This window comes from Mesoplodon densirostris, chromosome 4 (genome assembly GCF_025265405.1).
Source record: "Mesoplodon densirostris isolate mMesDen1 chromosome 4, mMesDen1 primary haplotype, whole genome shotgun sequence".
Taxonomy (NCBI): Eukaryota; Metazoa; Chordata; class Mammalia; order Artiodactyla; family Ziphiidae; genus Mesoplodon; species Mesoplodon densirostris.
In genome coordinates, this window is record NC_082664.1 from 12,294,633 (window position 1) to 12,316,242 (window position 21,610).

Here is a 21,610-nt window from a genome sequence, read left to right on the forward strand (position 1 = left end):
TACAGATAGTACTGATTCATAGTTCCACTGTTTGTTTACATTTTCTGAAATTTTTACATGTGAATTTGACAGCATGTCATTATTTGCAAATAAAAGCAGTTTTCAGTAGCTTGCTTTTTTTTTAACTGTACAATTTGAGATACATTTGAAAAAATGAATAAAATTATTTTTGTTTCATATCAAGAAATGGATGAAAAGAGGCTACTGGATCCAGGGTTGAAAGTTCGTAAAGGCCTCTGGGATTATACTCTGAAGAACCAGCAGATGGAATGCCTGAGTGACTGAAGAAAATGGGTGCTAATGCATCTAACTATCCTCATTCATGTTCCCCGAGGGTAGGGGGAAATTCTCAAGCCCAACAGACTTTTATAGGTAACTGTTTCAGTTTTTCTAACTTCATTTTCTTTTGTGAATATGAATAGAATCGGGTTTTCGGTGGTCTTTTTGGATTAAAAAAGGATTAAGCTATGGAAAAAGTTATTACAGATAATAATTCTGTAGCATCCAGATTTTTTCCCATCAAATGTAAATCTGGCTTATATGATTTTTATCCTAAGCAAGCTGCTATAGCACAGTTGAGCTTTTCTTTGATTGTCTTAACCATAATTGCCAGTTACCCTAGGAAAACTAGGAATCTCCATTGGTGTGGAAATAGCAAAATATGTTTCTTGTGTCTTGGTCCATTTATTTTGCCCATACAACTGCAGCATTTTTTACAATTAATAATCTGCTTTGTTTGTCCCTATTCTTTCTTTAATATAAAAATGAGTTATTTGAACTCTTTAGTCTTCCTTTATGAAAACAGAAATCAGTTTTATTTGAATGGTTCAGAAATGTCTGTCTGTAAATATTTTTAGCACAAAATGCATATTAAATTGAATGCTGAAAATGACTGTCACGAAAAAAGAGGCAAGTTTTCATTTGTTTAATTTCCTTCTTAGGGACATCATCCTATTCTCAGCAAGGCTATGGTTGTGAATCAAAATTATATAGCCTTGACCATGGCCATGAGAAACCACAAGACAAAAAAAAGAGAACCTCTGGCCTTGCCACCCTCAAGAAGAAGTTTATCAAGCGTCGAAAATCTAATAGGTCTGCTGATCACGCCAAGCAGATGCGAGAACTCCTCTCTGGGTGGGATGTTCGAGATGTCAATGCATTAGTGGAGGAATATGAGGGAACTTCAGCCTTAAAGGAGCTTTCTCTACAAGCCAGTTTGGCTAGACCAGAAGCCCGGACATTGCAGAAAGATATGGCCGATCTTTATGAGTACAAGTATTGTACTGATGTAGACTTAATATTTCAAGAAACTTGTTTTCCTGTTCATCGTGCCATTTTGGCGGCAAGATGTCCATTTTTTAAAACACTACTTTCTTCCTCACCCGAGTATGGGGCAGAGATCGTAATGGACATCAGTACAGCTGGTATAGATATGCCCATGTTTTCTGCGTTGTTACACTACCTTTATACGGGAGAGTTTGGAATGGAGGACTCAAGGTTTCAAAATGTTGATATCCTCGTTCAGCTTAGTGAAGAATTTGGAACACCAAATTCCCTTGATGTAGATATGCGTGGACTCTTTGATTACATGTGTTATTTTGATGTCGTCCTTAGTTTTTCTTCAGACTCTGAACTGGTTGAAGCTTTTGGTGGAAATCAGAACTGTTTAGATGAAGAGCTCAAAGCTCATAAGGCTATTATTTCAGCACGGTCCCCATTTTTTCGAAATTTATTACAAAGGAGGATACGGACTGGTGAAGAAATCACAGACCGAACTTTAAGGACTCCCACAAGAATTATATTAGATGAGTCCATTATACCAAAAAAATATGCGAAAGTTATATTACACTGTATGTATACTGACGTGGTGGACCTCTCCGTTTTGCACTGTAGCCCCTCTGTGGGGAGTCTCAGTGAAGTTCAGGCTCTCGTCGCAGGGAAGCCAAACATGACTAGGGCAGAAGAAGCCATGGAACTTTACCACATAGCACTGTTCTTGGAATTTAACATGCTTGCACAAGGTATGAAATTCTGATTTTTAATCTTGATTTCTAAAATGACATATTTGTCTTCCAAATTGAAAACACAACCAATATGTTCCATGATTTCAGTGTCTGGGTTGTAACAGGGTCAGTTTTTTCAAGTCTGTAGTTATGACATCTGAGACAGAATGAGGGTTAGTGTTAATGTGGCTCTTCATTTGGTACTAAAACCAAGCATTCAAAACTAATGGCTAAGCAATAGATGAGACTTGAGGCTCTTTCTTCCCTAATGTAAGATGATAGGTGTGGGAATATATAATTACCCAGCTACCATCCACCTACACCCTGTCTGCCCTTGAGCTTTGAGCTAGCCCTGTTTCCCAGATTTCAAGGTTATTCTTGATCTAAGACTCCTTGGGTGACTTAGATTCTCATATTCACACCAGTGCCTTATTGATTCTTAAATATTTAGAATAACAATGAAAGTTCATTACACAAATGAAGATAGTCCCATTTGGATACAAATTAATTGAATCAAAGAATTGGGCAAGGTTTCTGACTTAAGTTTTAAAATATTCTATATCTTTTCAAGTTCAACTTGTACCTCAAGCAGCAGTTTACAGGGCATAAGGCAGAGTTAGTGCTTAGACTCGTGCCTTCATTTAATTTAAACTAAAACTAAGTTAGAATGGCACATTTTTTGTGTTACAGGCAAATAAATACATGAAAATTACATTAAAAGAATTGTATATCGGGCTTCCCTGGTGGCGCAGTGGTTGAGAGTCCGCCTGCTGATGCAGGGGACGCGGGTTTGTGCCCCCGTCCGGGAAGATCCTACATGCCGCGGAGCGGCTGGGCCCGTGAGCCATGGTCTCTGAGCCTGCGCGTCCGGAGCCTGTGCTCTGCAACGGGAGAGGCCACAACAGTGAGAGGCCCGCGTACCGCAAAAAAAAAAAAAAAAAAGAATTGTATATCTGTTGGTAAACGTTAGAATCTTAACATTTCAGAGCTGGAAAGAGATCTTCCATGGGAGAGCAAAGGGAATTTGCTGCCTTGACAGAATGCACTCTTAGCTTTCTATGGCTGTATATTAAAAGAAAACAAGCTATATGACATGAAACTACTTGAGAAATTTAGCTGATGAGTGTTTGCTAAAAGAACACTAGAATTTGCCAATTAGAAGAGAATGTTAATGGTTTGGGTAAAAGACATTAATTTAAATAAGGAAAGCTAAGCACATTTTTCTAACTTGAAAAAAATGTATGGCTAAATCAACAAATTAATAAGACTTTGAGAAATAAAAATAAAAGCCCCAGTTAAATAACAATGTCAGTGACAAAATGAGAGAGATTATCAGAAGACATTATAAACATGAGTGAAAAAGTTAAGATTTCTATTACATAAAGAATCTTAAAATCTTATTTTACCATTACTTGTGTAGTAATAGTACTAATTTTGTTTTATTACCATAATCAAAATGTCATTAAAGTATTTTCTTACTAGTTTAAAACAAAAATTATTAGTAATAGTAGACTATTAAATATCAGAATATAGGAAAATATGTCACAAAAATAACCTAGCAGCTTGACCTACCATTCTTTCATTCTGTAAAACCAAATTTGTCAGAAAATGCCTGTACAGAAAAATTTAAAGGTTGCAACATTACCAAAAAGAGATGATAATCTCTATTTTCTCAAAATGGCTTTATTTTCTTGACAAGTTTAAATAATAAGAAACCAAAATGTACTGTGTATACTTTACTGTTTTTAAAAATGGGAAAGCATCCATTAATGTGTTTTTGTTTTGTTGCTGTTAAGTTTTTAAAGGAAAGTAAAATGGTGAGCCAGTTCTTGGATCTTGGATAATACTTGATCTAGAGTTCTTTTATGTTAAGTGAGTTAAATTTTTTATATACATAATTTAGCTAGAAATTGTATTTTTTGGAGCACATTTAAAGCTATAAAACAACACTCCTTGCAGAACGTTAATTTTGGTTACTTAAAACAAGCAAACAAATATTCCCTTAAATTTGGGTGTACATGACGCTCTGTTTCCTTTCATTATTCAAAATACAGAGTTTGGGTTATTTGGTATTTTGTTTTTCGCACCCCATGTAGGCCTTACCTTTCTCCCATACCCATTATACTGTTATACTAGGGTTTATAACAGACCATAACTTCAAGGTAATTATTACCTATTCCCATGGGAAGGAGAATATTTAGTCACTTGGAGAGGGATTTTATATCATAAAGCCTAAGACCTCAGGCTCTGGTACCAGACAGGCTGGGTTTGAATCCTTTACTATCGTGTTTTAACTCATTTGACCTTATAAGTCATCTCTCTAAGCCCCTGTTTTCTCATTTGTAAAATAAGAATAGTAATGCTATAAGATAGGTTTATGAGGATTAAAGGCAATAATATGTTAAGTGATCTGAATAGTGCCCAGTACATAGTAAGCATTCAAGAAATGTTAGCTGCTAAATGATAATCATCACAACATGCATTGTTCACTACCACAGTCTTTTCTAAAACTAACTTTTTATGTTTTAAAAAATAATTTTATAATTATATTGACTAAACTGCATATTGAGAATAGTTTACAGATTTTTTTAAAGTGATTAATGTTTTTAAGATTTTCTTATAATTTTATCACTAGTGAGTTGGTGCATACCACTTATCAAACTATTGTATCTGGCTGCGTGTCACTCAGCTCTCAGCCAGAGTTCTGCAAGCAGATTAAACCTGTAATCCTCTGAGGCATCTATTATGTGTAATGAATTAGCATCTCTCCCATGCATCCAGCATGATACTAGTTACATACCATTTTGGAGAGAATTAAGAAAACAGTCACCGAAATAATTTTCTGTGTTCTATGATTCAGACGAGGACTCCCAGTTAAGAAAGGCTGTGAGACTAGACTGGCAACTTGAGGATAGGACCATATTGTTTTCATCTTTGTGTCCCCAGTGCCTGGGGCATAGTAGGCACTCAGTAAATGTTTATGAATTAATGACTGTTACCGTTTATTCCAAATTAGATTTAACTTTAAAAGTTAAAGCCCAGTTTCAAAAGGAGACAAATTCTATCAAGGGAGGCTAGGACCTTGAGACAACATATGCCCTTCAAAGTGGAGAGATGATTTAATAGTTTTAAGAACATTATAGGGCTTCCCTGGTGGCGCAGTGGTTAAGAATCCGCCTGCCAGTGCAGGGGTCATGGGTTCGAGCCCTGGTCCAGGAAGATCCCACGTGCCGCGGAGCAACCAAGCCCGTGCACCACAACTACTGAGCCTATGCTCTAGAGCCCGCGAGCCACAACTACTGAGCCCACGTGCCGCAACTACTGAAGCCCACGCGCCTAGAGCCCATGCTCCGCAACAAGAGGTGCCACCGCAATGAGAAGCCCGCACACCATAATGAAGAGTAGCCCCCACTCGCCACAGCTAGAGAAAACCCACACACAGCAACAAAGACCCAACGCAGCCAAAAATTAAATAAATAAATACATTTATTTTAAAAATTAAAAAAAAAATAACATCATAAAAAGAGGCAATATAGGCAGACAGCCAGAGTGGTTTGGCAAGTAGATAAAAGGGAGGATTCCTGGCCTACACTGAGAACGTGTTTTATTCAGACAAGTAGGCAATCACTGTTAAGGAGGTGAATTAACAGGTAATGAGGCCTCAGCTTACTGTGTGCCACCCTTTATTAAGCGCCCATGAATACACGGGTTAGTACTTCTTCATTTTGTTTCAGTGGTCCATCTGTCTTTGCATTAATATCACTAGCAGCCAGGTGGCAAATCCCGACCTCTGCCCCCTCGATTCCCTTCTAAACACAAGAGACCTGAGGTTTATTTTCAAACGAAGTGAACTAGAGAGATTCCACATCTGGAAATAGCGATAAAGAAGGGTGGGGGTAAGGCTCAAGGTTGAAATCTAGAATTATGTGAAAGCCTACAAACTAAATGGTGAAGTCATTCCCTGACCTTCACCTGCTCTGGTCCAAGCCCGGACAGATACAAGACAGTAAATCGGGCTCCAGAAGTGGTGAACAGCCCAAGAGCATATAGACCTGTTTTAGGGTTTCATGATGCAATTATACAGTGAAAAAGCCAGTATACCTTCCAGTGGTTCTACAGAGAAGACTACAGTCGGCAAGCCTCCCTCTGCAAGAGCTTCCAAGTAGGTATTTACTACCCCAGTCTTAAATATAAAAACCCCGGACATTTGAGGAAAGCTTCCAAATTGAGACAGAAATAAGAACAAATGCTGGAAGAAACAGACACTGAAGGGAGCAGAAGAAAACGTCAGTAGAATCAAGATATCCTTACATAAAAGAGCATTTTATTGAACAATGAGACATAAATAGAATGCTATAAAAGTAAAAACAGGAGCTTTTGGAAATGAAAACTGTAATGGATTGAAAGGGAAAGTTAAGAAATCTAGAAAGTAAAATAACAAAGAGATGGACAACAGTGGAGACAAATAAGAAAACTAGAGTATTCATCCAGAAAGTGTAACATCTTAAATAATGGCTTTAGAAATATATACTAGAGAAAATGGAAGAGAAGACAGTATCTAAGGAATCATACAATCAATATTGCTAAAGCGAAAGGGATTTCTATATTAAAAGTTTCATCCCTTTGACTAGAAAACACCAGGGAAAAAGAGAAGATTCTGAAATGATTTAGAGAGGAAAGAATTAGTTTCCATACAAGAAATAGGAATCAGAATGGTATTGAACTCTTCAGTAGCAACAACTGAATTACATATTGCCTTTAAAGAGCTGATGGAAAATTGTTTTAAACACAAAATTCTATGCTTAGCCACACTGTCAATCAAGTGTCAGACTAAATAAATGCATTTTCAGTCCTGCCTCGAAAAACTTACCTCCCGTGTACCCCTACTCAGGAAGTTAACCAAGGATGTGTTCCACTAAATGATGAAGTAAACCAAGAACAAGGAAGTGTGGGATCCAGTAAATGGGGTCTAACACCAGAAAGAAGAAAAGAAAATCCTAGGGACGAGCTGTATGTTAGGTGTAGTGGGCGTCTAGTCTAGACTGGACTAGGAAGAGGAGGAAAGGCTCCAAGAAGTAAATATCTGGGAAGAAATCAATTACCTGAATGTTTGAACATTAAGTGACAAGTGACATTGAAAAAGGTGTTACAGATCTTTTGGTACATTTATGAAGAATTAACTATTGTTAAGTTATAAAAAATGAAGCAAGTGAGAAAAGAGGAAATTAATATTTGCCAGAAAACTTAAAGTTACATATGAAAGAAAATGTAATTCTAGTACACAGCCTGGCTCAGCAGTAAGTAGTATTTAAATAGTCATCATAGGGACTTCCCTGGTGGGCCAGTGGTTAAGGTTACGTGCTTCCACTGCAGGGGGTGTGGGTTCAGTCCCTGGTGGGGGAGCTAAGATCCCACATGCCTTGTGGCCAAAAAGCCAAAACATAAAACAGAAGCAATATTGTAACAAATTCAATCAAGACTTAAAAAATGGTCCACATCAAGAAAAAAAATAGTCATCATAATTTGAACAATGAATGTTGGTTTAATAAAATGTCTAAAATTTTATTTTCATAAAATTTTATAAAAATTATAATAGAAGGAGATAAATACCAGAAGATACTAAAAAACTGAGAGTAGTTGCCTCTGGGAAGCAGGACTGGTGTGGAAGAGAGATAGGGCAGGAGGTTTTATTTTTAGAGTAAGCTTTTTATTGCTAAGTACAAGACTTCCTAAATTATGAGCATACACTGCTTTGATTACAAAATTGATTTTTTATAATAAAATAAAGATATGACATCAGTACCCAGAAGAACCAGAGAGATCTGGATTGGCCACAATCCTGAAGAACTGGGGAATTTATCATATCTATCAGGACTGTTAAATAATGTGATCATGCTTATAATTTTGGTCTACACAGGGCTTTTACTTTCCTCTTATTTGGTTATCTTGACAACCTATGAGTATAGTAGGGCTCAGAGATTAATAACTAGCCTTTTCCTAAGCTTGTTAAGTGATGAAGTTGTGACTCATGCCAGCTCTTCCAACCCCAAGCCCAGGAATTTGGGCATGGTGAGGCACGGGAGCAGTATGAGAACCACTTTTCAAGGATGATGGTGGGAGGCCTAGTTGCAGCAACAAATCAGCAGGCTAGTGATTGAAGCATCAACTCAGAGGAGCCTCAGCTGTAAGCCTGGTGGGACTGAACCGCTTGCGGATGGGGCTAAACACATATGTGGGGGAATTGTGGGCCAGCTGGAGATTTAAATACCTGGGTACGTCACCACTCAGACTGCTTCAGAGCACTTCGCCAGAGAACAGAGGGCTTTGTACTGAGCGGGCCATTCTTTCCGGAATAGGCAAGTATTCCAATATCAGTTATTTGACTTTTTCAGCTGCCCAGAGTAAGGAACTCCTTCCTCATGTTGGGAAATTCCTCACTGTGTAGGTCTTCATAGAAGGCAGAGCCCACCTCCCAGTGTAAAAACCTAAAAGGTTGGATACTTGCTTTCTCAGCCTTCTCTGTGTTTAGGGCTTCAGCACATGACCTAGGCTTTTTCAATCTAGAGCTAATGGCACAGAGAATCGGGGACTGTAGAGAATTCTTTCTGGAAGCAGGGTAGGAGCAGCAACACCAACACCTAGTGGAAAAGGAGAGAAGTCAGTGACAGTGGTACCAGTGATGGCATTCACTGTCCAGGAGTGGTTTTGGCCAGGTCCCAAGGCTGCACAAGGTACTCACTGGACTGTCTCTGTGGTGTAGTACTCACTCGCACCCTTCCTTTGTTGTTTGTTTTCTGAGCCTGCTCTCCAACTCCCCAGCAGCTCTGTACTAACAGTATCCTTTCAAATAAATTCCGTTTCTGCTTAAGCCGACTAGAGTTGTTTTCTGTGGTTGCAGCTTAGAAACCTAGTTCATAACAGTACCTATATTAAAAAGACTAGTGCATAAAATTCCAAAATAGATGACTAGATTGGAAGAGCCTCAAAAGAAGGACCAGGTGTTTGATCACTGACTTTGCACAGTGACCTTAGCATACACTGTGTAAACAGCTCTGAAAATGTGAGAACAGTGAGAATATACTATTGATTCATAATTTTTTTTTTTAGTAAAAGTCCACTCTTTAGGAGAACTATAGGTTTTCTCTTGAACTTTAACAACCCACAGGCCTACAGTAAGAACTTCTGTTTCCGTGTCATAAATACCGTTGACCTCAGAATAAAGTAGCCCAGAATTAGCACCAACATCTACATGCATATTCCAGTCCAGGACATTTTACAGTAATATGCTTTAAACAGATTTTTTTTTTCATGTTGATCAAAACTGTATTTTTCAATCTTTGGAATATGAAATTTATAACTTTAGTTCCAAAATAGCCTCTGAAATTCATTGTCCATATTTTTAGTCACAATGCATGTGATTATATTTTATTGAATTAAAAATCTAACAGAGAAACAACTGAAAGCAATGACCTAATTTTTTCCCTTAGCAACTTGGTCAGATTCCAAGAGTGTGTGACTTGAAACGAATGCAAATTAGCAAAGACTAACTGTCCCCACTCTAATCCATTCCTCCCTCCTCCCATCCTCTCCATTGTCCCCATGTTGACACTCTTCCTTCTGTCTCGGTTTGGTTGAGCTGACAGTTCATTTTGCTTCTGTCTGTAGTTATTTCCTCTTCAGCAGATTAGTCTGGATATACTTCCTAGAGAACAATGGAGCTAAGTTAAAGACCATTATCAACAGATCAGAGTAGTAAATATAGGTTTCAGTTAAATACGTGACATAGATGAAGAATTAATCTCAGTTTCAGGAATGGCAGTTCAAAAGACTCAAGTTATACATCTCTAATCACAATAAAATTTAGCTTACAAAACTTACTCAAAATTGTAACATGTAATATTTAAAATATTTAATTGCACATTTTATTTTAGAACTTAAACCATTTTTCATATAAACTATAAATTCTTCACCTCTGATCCTCTCTACTCACACTTTTCTTTGGTTTTGTAATATCTTTGACTTTGTTCACTAAATGTTCAAATTTCTACCCTTGTCTTTAAGACCAAACTCACATGCTACTTCCCTTGTTTGGTCTTAGGCATTACAAATTAAAAGTATTTTCTGCTTCTTGCAGACTTCTAAAACACTTTGATTATTCTTTTGGGTTTTTACATCTTCTGACTTATTTTGAAATTAACCTATGTAACTGTTTCATTTCCTCTACCAACTAGTATCAACTATATTCTCTAAAGACAAGATCAAAATCTGGGTCATCTTTGAATCACCCAAAAAACCTAGCACAGGGCTTTGCTCCTGGTAGACTCTCAGTTATATATTTTGAATTACGATTAGAACCTATGAAAACTGAGTAACTTTTTCTTTTAAGAAGGGGGAGGGGTATAATAAATGTTTAACCCCAGAAGTTGCAAATAAAATGAAAGCAGTGAGCCTCAATCGAGGAGATAAGTATGAAGCATTATTTATAAAAGTAAATTTAGATGTGGTCCAAATGATGTATAACTCTGTACTGTTAAACGCAGTTTTAAGTTAAATTTCAAGTAAAATTGTCTCATCAGCTCTTTACTTTGTTGGTCCATTGATATGAAATAGAATATCAATTGAATTTAGAATATTCTTGGAAGCCAGTCAAGGCTATTAATCTTTTGAAGCCAAAAAAGTTTAATCCAAGTATATATAATCTTACCTTTTGTGCTAATTATAATTTAGATCAAAGAACTAATTATGTATCTAAAATCTCACTAATAAAAACATATTTACAGTAATAATGCAAATATAATTCAAAATGTTAAAGTAACTTGGAAATTCTTATTCTAAATTAGACATCTTTTTACTTATTTATCCTGTTTTATTAAAGGAAAATAAAATTGTAAAGGAGTTGCCATTTTCTTGTCTATTGAAAGTAGAGTGTTTATTCACCCTTATTTTATATACTTAGAAGACAGTGAGTGTAAATATTATGGCTTGTTATATGACTTTTTGAATGTAAATGCAATATACACCAGGCACTTTGCAGTCATAGCAAGTGTTATTTTAAAATACATACAGTTTATCTGAAGTAAAGTCTATCAAATGTCTGTTCCTTTTTATTTAAAATTATGCGGAATTTAATTAGAAGGCTTTTCTCAACGCTAAGCGCAACCTTTTTTCTGTAATACTGAAATTCCAAGGATGCCACTGTGAAGGGAAATGAAATAGAGGAAGATTGGTTTGGTTTGGTTTTTTTCCCCAACCCAAATTGTGTGTTTACTATAGTCAGTGTCTAACCAATTGGATTTAATTTGAACTTTATAGATATTAATCAGATAGAAGATGAAATGCTATACTCAGGTCAGTATGGATATGAACACAAAACTTTGAACAGCAGTACTACTTCTCTGGGATAAGAAAGAGCTGAGCATTTATATTATTTAAAGAGTATGTTGAATTCTGGCCACTTGGAGGATAGCAGATAGCATCTGCAGTGTATTCTGAAACAGAGATACTTGATTTCAGGTTAACATTTTTTGAACACTGTTGCTATACAAGATGCAGTGCCAGGGAGAAGATAATTACAGTTTTCAAATGCCACTGTGTACGTAGCAGGCCCTTCAGATATGCTGATTCATGTCATCTCCTATTTGCTTAGAGAGGTTCAGAGATAAATAACAGTGCCCAAATTTAATGGTATTTTATAAACACCATTAGGTGAGGTTAGATCTGTGTTCTAATCCTGCCTCTGCCACATATTAACCATATAAATTCTGTCTGGGTTCCTCAACTTGAGCTCGTTTATTCCTCTTCATAGAAGTACAGACACCAAGCACTGTGCCTGGCTCACACTTGGGCTTTAACAGATGGTTTTAAAACTGGATTACATTAACTCTGAAGTAGACAATTTCTGAAGATAAGAATTGAGTTATCTTCCTTACACATAATTTGACAGTACAGTTCCAAGTTTCCGAAGTCTTAAAAAATTACCAGATTCAGACTTTTTTAAAAGCAATGATGCAATTGCAAGAAACATCCAATGTTATATGGCAAAACAGAGCCATTACAAAAAATGGTCCATAGAACTTTCCCTATGGTGGTGGGCTATTTGGTGTATACTCCCATTTTGCTTTGATTCAATTATAGTTCCCTTTTCTCTTAGAAACACTAAGAAAATCGGCCTAAATTGTGGCCTTTTCCTAAAGCCCCAACTTATTTTTATTTTTCTGATTCTGCCATCGTCAGATTTTGACCTTCCTCTTATACCTTCTATTGCCAAGGAGTGCAGAAACTAATGCAGTCTAAGATGCAGGTTATACCAGTACAAGGAAAATGGGATTGGGAGAGGGCATTATTAGTGAATTAGGAGGGGAAATGACAGGAGGAAGAACCTCTCTATTATACAAGTATCCTGGCTTTTCAAACTCAGTGTTGAGATACATAGTTGACGTTTCTGCCTTAAAACCAAATATTGCACTTAACTCCTAAAATATCCAGAGTAGAAGGACTCTGCCCAGATACAAGTATTCTGTCTACTTCTGGTTTTAAAAGTGGCTGGAGGGGCTTCCCTGGTGGCGCAGTGGTTGAGAGTCCGCCTGCCGATGCAGGGGACACGGGTTCGTGCCCCGGTCCGGGAAGATCCCACATGCCATGGAGTGGCTGGGCCCGTGAGCCATGGCCGCTGAGCCTGCGCGTCCGGAGCCTGTGCCCCGCAATGGGAGAGGCCACAACAGTGAGAGGCCCGCGTACCGCAAAAAAAAAAAAAAAAAAAAAAAAAGTGGCTGGAGGAAACTATTCCAGGAATTAAGATGGATTAAATATTTTAGCTATTACAGTGTGCAAAACATTGAGCTAAGCTCTTTTTGTGTAAGACCTCCCTTAATCTTTACAATAGCTCGTATGGTAGCTGCTATCATCCTGCCTGTTTTAGAGATGAGATGAGTAACTTAAGTTGTTACTTCCCCAAGGCCACTTCTATTGATCAAAAGGTGGGCTTCAAAACAAGAATTTACCGACCACCAACTCTATATGCAGTAGCTAAGCTTCCCATGTACTTTGGTTTGTTGGGGAGTTTTTTGTCCGCCCCGAGCGGCATGCCAGATCTTAGTTCCCCAACAAGGGATCAGATCCGTGCCCCCTGCAGTAGAGGGGCGGAATCCTAACCACTGGACGGCCAGGGAATTCCCTATACTTCGTGCTTTTAAAAAGTTTATAGACAGTGTGTTTGGTAACATTCATAAGTAAACCATTCCTTGTAACAACTTTAAATTTGAATGAATTTATTTCAAAAGCAGTGTATGCTAATTGTTGAAAAAAAAAAGAGAATAGTACAGAAACAGCCTAAAGTGTATTTTCACCTATTACCACTCCTTTCCCCAAATCCTTATTGATGACATGATTTGAACAGTTTGAGTTTCCTTGCAAACCTTTGCATGTGTATGAGCGTGTGTGTGTATTTCACATGCATATCTTGTTCTGTTGTAATATAATAGTACCACACTATACATGTTATCCTGTGTCTCGCTTTTTACATACTTAATAAACTTTGGGAAAATTATGTCGTTACATAATAGTTACTTTATTTTAATAACTGTATTCTTGTTTGTTTCTAAAAATGTAAGGATGCCCTGGTTGGATATTCAGGTAATAAAAATAATACAAAAGGTGTTGAAGAACCCTTCAGAATCACTACTCAGTGAAAAACAGTTAACAAATAGTACCTTTTTATAAATATCTCCTGAAGACTGAATCTGAGCTTGGAGTGTTAATTTATGAGCCTGCTAAAACATTCAGTGAATATAAACTGACTAGAAAGTTCTTCCATCCAACTATTTTTTCATATATGTAGATGAAAAGGAGTATCAATTCCTATTATAAATTAACATGGGCTAGCCTCACTAAATATGTCTCCACGAATGGGGTAGCTTTGATATATTAAAAGACTTTGAGCTCTGGTTTTGTTCTCTCCACTGAAACATGCCTCATACTTAGCACTGATGTGTCCATAAGACTTCGAATAAATGTTTTTACATGTCAAAGTACTTGAAGGTGAAATATCCACACATCTGAAAGTCATTCCAGAAAACTGAAAACACTATTTGCACACTTACATGGCTTTGTTTTTAACCATGTTCCTCTTCAACCATAATAGACCCCTGAAGTGGGTTTGTTTTAATACTAAGTTTTCACTGTCAGTGTTCCTTCCTAATGAAGTTTACATTAAAGAACAATGCTGGAACTTCCCTGGTGGTCCAGTGGTTAAGACTCCGCGCTTCCACTGCAGGGGGTGAGGGTTCAATCCCTGGTCGGGGAACTAAGATCCCACATGCCGTGTGGCACAGCCAAAAAAAAAAAAAAAAAAAACCAATGCTGAATTTTGGAACCTGATTCACTAAACTATTTCTAGAAAATACGTGGGCATCACCTTGGTTTTCTAAACCTTGATATCTCTCTGAGCTTGTATCTAATTATTAGAGGTTCAGAAATGTATGATTAAATAATTTCTTTGTTATTTTTATGCCTCATCGTAAATTCTAGATTGATAGTTTTTTGTTTATAAGTGTAAAGAAAAATATTAAGTATCTAAAGTCTTCAGTGGTGTGAACTCCCCCTCCTAACCTAGTTAAATAGAAGGTAGTAAGTACTAAGTTAAATAGTAGATAGATACAGTGTCGTAAATCTGTTCATCATGATAGGTCTGTAAACCTGAGAGAACAGCAGCTGCCTGAGTTTTCAAGCAAATAAAGGTAACAATGGGGCATTATGGGGGGAGGGAGGAATATAACCTGTTGATTCAAATGGATCCTTGGTATAGAATTAGCACTGTGACTCCTATACCTTATTCATTTGGCAAACACTTATTGACCTCTTACAGTATGCCAGACCCTGAGAGTAGAGAAATGAGTAGGATAGTCCAGTGGTGAGTGCCAATAGGCAATTCCAGTGTCAGTGGTGAGTGCCAGTAGGCAATTCCAGTGTTAAGTGCCCTAATAGAGTAAAGCACTGAATGGTAGGGAGCACATAGGAAAAAGAGGAGCCTCAAACCTCAATATAGGGAGTTAGGGAAGGAGAGACAGTTAGGGAAGGAGGGACCATATCAAGAAGAACTTTACAGGGAAGTGACCTGGAGAATGAAAGGAGTTAAGTAAATAAAAGTTGGCGATAAAGAGGCACATATCAGGCAGAAGGAACTGCAGGTAGCAAGGCCTAGAGATAAATGAGAGGGAGACACTTTTGGCTGGTGGGGAGGGGAGGGGTTGCAGAGATAAGAGAGGTGTGGTATAGAGAAATGAGGCTATAGCAATTGGCAGGGCTGGGTAATGAAGAACTTGGTATCCCGTGCTGAGACATTTGGCTTTATCCTGAGCCTGTGGCCTGATTAAATTTACATTTCTGAACGCTCTCTTTGGTTGCAGCATGCAGAGACCATAAGAGATGTTCCAGAAATAGTGTTTTTATTTTAAATGCATACATTCTTTAAGCAGGTAAAATCTATCAATTACGCATCAAAAAGTACTAATTCTTTTTAAAAAGTTCCTTACTCTATTTATTCATTTATTTAGTAGAATTTTTTGAGCACCTGTTTTTTTTGCCAGGCACTGTGTAATCTCTTAGCTCACATTATCCTCTGTGGTAGGTATTATCTCCATCTTACAGATAAACTGAGGCTTGAAAATACTGTCACCTGGGTTTACAACTAGAAAGTGTTAAGGCCTAAATTTGAACCCTGGTTTTTCCAACTCTAGAGCTACTCTTTCCCATTTGAGGGGGAGAGGGAATATGATCTCTGTAAGAAGAAATCATCTGAGGTACACTGTTTCAAAGGGAGTACACGATTATATTGAAGAGATAAAAACCAGTAGATATCAAAAAGTTTTCTGGAAGTCATAATTACATGGCTCTACCCCAAGAGCTTTGGACTTTCCCTTTATTATGATAATGGAATTAAGGATACTAGCTTACTGTTTGGTTACTAGTGGGAAAATGGTTTAAGAATAATAAACATGGTATAGGTATAAATGGGTATTGTTTGTTTTTAGATAAAGAGACATAAACTTCTGAGTTTTTCACGTAATAAGTACTAGGATTGTTTTTATGTAGCATTTTAATAAATGATCTGTGAGAGAAAAGTGCACAAACATTTAAGTTGTCACTGACCCTTTCTGTTCCCTTTATGATCTTTGACTTGCTCTGCTGTCTTAAGATTATGCTCCCTTCCTACCCTCTCCTACCCCCGCAAATCCCCATACTTGCTTTTGAATTAGAATACACCAGTACCGTGGGTGCCCTCTTCAAGGGAACTTAATTATAGTAATAGCTGCCATTTATTTAATGTTTATCGTAAGTTAATGTGCTAGATGCTGTGTGTATATTTTCTTATTTAATCCTCAAAATCACCTGATGAGGGAGATTTTTAGGATTAGGAAACATTTTTCAGATGAGGAAACAGGCAAAATTTCATACATCACACAGCTAAAGGGAGTTGGGATTGGGTCTCAGATCAGTCCGACTCTAGTGGTGTATCTTGGCATCTCTCTTCCAGTAAGATGCCTGCACGTGAGAACATGTGTTCAATTTCAAGGAGTTCAGGCACCCTGTAGGTCCCAGAATTAGATCCCCTCGCATTTTAGTTCAGCAGAGGCTTATATATAGTGTCTGTGTCCAGAGAACGGACATCCCCGTGAATGCTTCTCCCTTTCGTTATGCTGTTCTCACCCCAAAAATCACTTAAGCACAAATATTAAAAATGTCATATTAGAAATATTAATTTATAACAGACATTAAAGAAATATAAATCTATATTCAACTAAGTATCTTAGGGATTCTTAGTCTTTTTTTTCCTTTCATGGTGTAAAGAGAAATCTTCAGTCTTTTGTCAATTGTTGTCTGTGTGCTTTAGCCTCCTCCTTTAGTTACTAAAGTTGTTCTTTAGACATTTTCAGCTTCTTTCCCATCTTTGTTTTTCCCTTTCACACAGCTTGGCAGAGCTGTAAGAGTAAAGAATACAAGCACTCTTTGTACATTTTCACACACAAGTTACATGAATCTCAGTGATTGTGTCTTTCCCATCAGAAGGGAGTAATGTTCTCAGAGCAGCAAACCTTTTCATTTCCTTCCCAATATTTGCTTGGATTTTGTGGTCATTGATTGATTTTATATTGAGCACTGAGGGAAGGAACTCCTGGCACCTTCCATAGCCTGGTGTTTTTTGTTATTTTTTTATTATTTGATTTTTTTAATAGATAATCATTCAAATGGAACAGAATTCAAAAGGTACAAAAGGGTACTCAGCGAAAGGTCTCCTGCCCTCTCAACTTTTTGTCCCCCAGCTCCTCAGTTCCCCTTCACAGAGGCAACCAGTGTTATCCGTTTCTTGTATATCCATCCAGATAGTCAATCCAGAGATTGTATTAGAACATAACTTTTTAAATATACTGAAAGGGAATTTTAGAAGATATTTGGAATGGATCTATAATACTAGTAATGCTTTCTGGCATTTAGCTGTTACAAGAAACTCTTACAAGGCTGTTACAAGGGGCAGCAGTTTGAAAGATATACTTCCACATAGATAAATATGTCACACTTAAGTCTCTGTGTGTTAATGCCCTTCTACCCAACAGGGACAACCAGGTTCTGAACGTTAGCCAAAAGAGCATAAGAAATAAAACCCAGAAAAACTCAGTCTACTTTTTTTTTAATAATGAAAATAGATTTTAATCCAGAGTTATTTTTCCCCCAGCTTTATTGAGCTATAATTGACATATAGCATTGTGTAAATTTAAGGTATACAATGCAATGATTTGATACATGTGTACATTGCAAAATGTTTACCACAATAAGATTAGTTAGCATATTCTTTATCTCACATAATTAACATTTTGTTGTTATGGTGAGAACATTAAAGCTGTGCTCTCACAGCAACTTTCAAGTATACAGTACGATATTGTTAACTAGCCTCCATGCTTTACATTAGATCTCTGGACCTTATTCATCTTATAACTGAAAGTTTGTACCCTTTGACCAACATCTTATTTTCCCTGCCTCTCAGCCTCTAGAAACCACCATTCTATTCTCTGTTTCATGAGTTTGATGTTTTTAGATTCCATGTATGAGTGATATCATATTTTTCTTTCTCTGACTTATTTCACTTAGCATAATCCTCTCAGGGTCCATCCATGTTGTTGCAAATGGCAGGATGTCTTTCTTTTTATGGCTGAATACTAGATATAGATTATAGATATAGATATCTCACATTTTCTCTATCCATTCATCTGTTGATAGACACTTAGGTTGTTTCTATGTCTTGGATTGGCTATTGTGAATATTGATGTGATGAACATGGGAGTTCAGGTATCTCTTCAAGATAGTGATTTCATATCTTCAGATATATATACCCAGAAGTGGGATTGCTGGATCATATGATAGTTTTATTTATAATTTTGTGAGGAACCTCTCTGCTGTTCTCTGTGGCTGTACCAATGGACATTCCCACCAACAGTGCCCAAGGGTTCCCTTTCTCTCCAACCTTGCCAGCATTTGTTGTCTCTTGTCTTTTTGATAATCGTCATTCTAACAGGTGTGAAATGATGTCTCATTGTGGTTTTGATTTGCATTTCCCTGATGCTTAATGATGTTCAGCACCTTTTCATGTACTTGTTGGCCATTTGTATGTCTTTGGAAAAGTGCCTATTAAGTCCTTTGCCCAGTTTTTTACTCAGATTGCTTGCTGTTGAGTTGTATGAGTTCCTTACATATTTTGGATATTAACCCCTTGTTATTTATGGCTTGCAAATATTTTCTCCCATTCTGTAAGTTACCTTTTTATTTTGTCAGTTGTTTCTTTTGCTATGCAGACACTTTTTAGTTTGTTATAGTCCCACTTGTTGATTTTTGTTTTTGTTGCTTGTGCTTTTGGTGTCATATCCAAAAATACTTGCCAAGACTGATGTTAAGTAGCTTTTTCCCAGTGTTTTCTTCTAGGAGTTTTACAGTTTAAAGTCTTTAAGTCCTTAATCCATTTTGAGTTAATTTTTTGAGTGGTATTAGATAGGGGTCCAGTTTCACTCTTTTGCATGTAGGTATCTAGTTTTCCCTGTACCATTTATTGAAGAGATTGTCCTTTCCCTCACTGAGTATTCTTGGCTTTCTTATCAGTCCTTTTTTTTTTTTTCTGGCCAAACTATGATACACCTTTACCTAACATATTGATTTCAGTTCTTACTGCTCTTAAGAAATGTAGTAACGTTAGACATGTTCTGAGGAAAGGCAGCTAAAACAGATCAAAGAAATGAGTACTGTGGCAGACTAAAATGATTAGGATTGTCTAGTATGTCAGAAAGGATATTGCTAAGATGCTTATAAACTTACTGTGACCCCTAATGATCCTCACCTTCCGGTATTCATACCATTATGCAATCCCCTCCCCTTAAGTGTGAGTGCAACATAAGACTTGTTTCTAACTAATACAATATGGCAAAGATGATGGGGTATCACTCCCATGGTTACATTGTATTATATAAGACTCCATCTTCATAGTAGACTTACACTAGAGACTTTTTTTTTTTTTTTTTTTTTTTCTTTTTGCGGTATGCAGGCCTCTCACTGTCATGGCCTCTCCCGTTGCGGAGCACAGGCTCCGGATGCGCAGGCCCAGCGGCCATGGCTCACGGGCCCAGCCGCTCCGCGGCATATGGGATCCTCCCAGATCGGGGCACGAACCCGTATCCCCTGCATCGGCAGGCGGACTCTCAACCACTGCGCCACCAGGGAGGCCCCACTAGAGACTTTTTACCTTGCCAGCTGTGAAGAAGTAAGCTACTATGTGGTGAGATGGCCTGTTGAGTGGACTGCATGGCAAGAACTGCAAGCAGCCTCTTGGAGCTGAGTGTGAACCCCGCAGCTAATAGCCAGCAAGAAGCTGGGCCTTTAGTTACACGGCTGCAGGGAAATGATTTCTGCCAGCAACCCAAATGAGCTTGGAAGCAAATTCTTCCCCAGTTGAGCTTCAGATGAGAATGTAAACCCAGTTGGCACCTTGATTGCAGCCTTAAGAAACCCTGACTAAGGACCCAGGTGACCCGTGCCCAGACTCCTGACCTACAGAAAATATGGCATGATATGTTTGTTGTTTTAACCCACCAAGTTTGTGATAATTTGTTACATAGCAATGGAAAACAAATACATTATTTAATCTTCTGATTTTCATAGGTTAGAATGGTTTAATATCAACAATTCCGTGTGATTTAACTTAATTAGGGGAAATCAGTAATTTAAATCTAATTTATCACAGAGCCTTCAAGGTGATAACCAGCCACGCCTCCATAAAAGACTCAGTTCAGGAAAGATGGTGCTATTAGCCACAGTCCCAGCTGCTACCATTGGCTGGAGGCTACAATTGATATTCTCATGGTAACTATATCACTCAGAGTTCAGTCAGGGAAGCTGAGCAACTCTGACTTTCGGGGTAGGGGAATTACTATAGGAATTGGGCCTTACGCAATTGTGGGAGAAGCCGGGGAAGTGAAGGTCTGAAAGGGAGAGGAGTTAGACCCAAAGGAGTCAACAGCCAGTCAACCTGGGAAGCCAAGGACATCGAGCCACTAAGGTGGAGCTGCCAAGGGGGAAGCACGCCCCTTGGTGGCGGTTGTCTCTGTGGATCTGCAGCCAATCATCTGGAGGTTGCCTGGGGCCGGTGTTGTCACCAGGGCTGCAGTTGGGAGGGAGAGCTGGATGCAGAGCTTCGGAGAGCAAGGACAAGCTAGAATCCACGGGCACCTCTGTGTCTGCCTGTCACCACATCTAGCTACAGTGACTTTTTTTGTTGTTTGTTTTCTGGGTTTTTTTTTTGTTTTTTTTTTTTGGCTGCATTGGGTCTTCGTTGCGTTGCACGGGCTTCTCATTGCGGTGGCTTCTCGTTGCAGAGCACGGACTTTAGGCACACGGGCTTCAGTAGTTGCGGCATGTGGGCTCAGTAGTTGTCACGCAGGGGCTTAGTTGCTCCATGGCATGTGGCATCTTCCCAGACCAGGGATTGAACCCATGTCCCCCTGCATTGGCAGGCGGATTCTTAACCACTGCGCCACCAGGGAAGTCCCTACAGTGACTTTTAGAGAGTAATGGCTGCTGCTGCTGCTTCCTTTCAAATCACACATTTCTGTTTTGGCCAACTTTAGCTTAGAAACAGACAGGGATGGAGATCGTGGAAAAGAGTTTTAGCTTAAGCAAGTTTAAACAGTACAGGTCAGCACAGTCTCCCTCTTCCATCACCCAACCTAGATTTTCTTCATGCTTTGCCAACATTTCAGCAGATCTAGATAGCCTGCCAGGTGAGATGACCCAGACCCTCATCCCAGAAGTATCTGCAGTTGCCCAGCCTCCATTATCACTGAGCAAGGAAGCACCAAAAGGTACTGCAGTTGAATCCCTCGGATTCTGGACAGACACCTTCCTGCTCCTTTTGTACTGCCCCAAACCTAACACCCTGGCATAGCACTCTCAATATCCACTTTCACAGTATTTATATCTAGGTCTTGTAATTCCTTGGGTGTGTGTGCTTTCTTCCCAGAACAGGAACTGTACTTTCTCTCTCAGAATGTGATTATGCTTGAACAGATCCTGAT

General features: G+C 38.2%; 1 protein-coding gene across 2 annotated transcripts in view; it reads left to right on the forward strand.

Moving 5' to 3' along the window:
* The window catches only part of BTBD7 (BTB domain containing 7), a 72,987-nt gene that overhangs the window by 21,994 nt on the left and 29,383 nt on the right, over positions 1 to 21,610 (forward strand). Inside the window, exons 2-4 of one of the 2 annotated variants that reach the window (XM_060095699.1) lie at positions 185 to 372; positions 942 to 2,021; positions 2,694 to 3,353. In XM_060095699.1, coding sequence (XP_059951682.1) covers positions 291 to 372; positions 942 to 2,021; positions 2,694 to 2,701 — 1,170 coding nt within the window. In that variant the 5' untranslated portion in view covers positions 185 to 290 and the 3' untranslated portion in view covers positions 2,702 to 3,353. Of the gene's footprint in view, positions 1 to 184; positions 373 to 941; positions 2,022 to 2,693; positions 3,354 to 21,610 lie in introns of those variants that run through there. The other variant, XM_060095698.1, reaches the window with a different exon arrangement.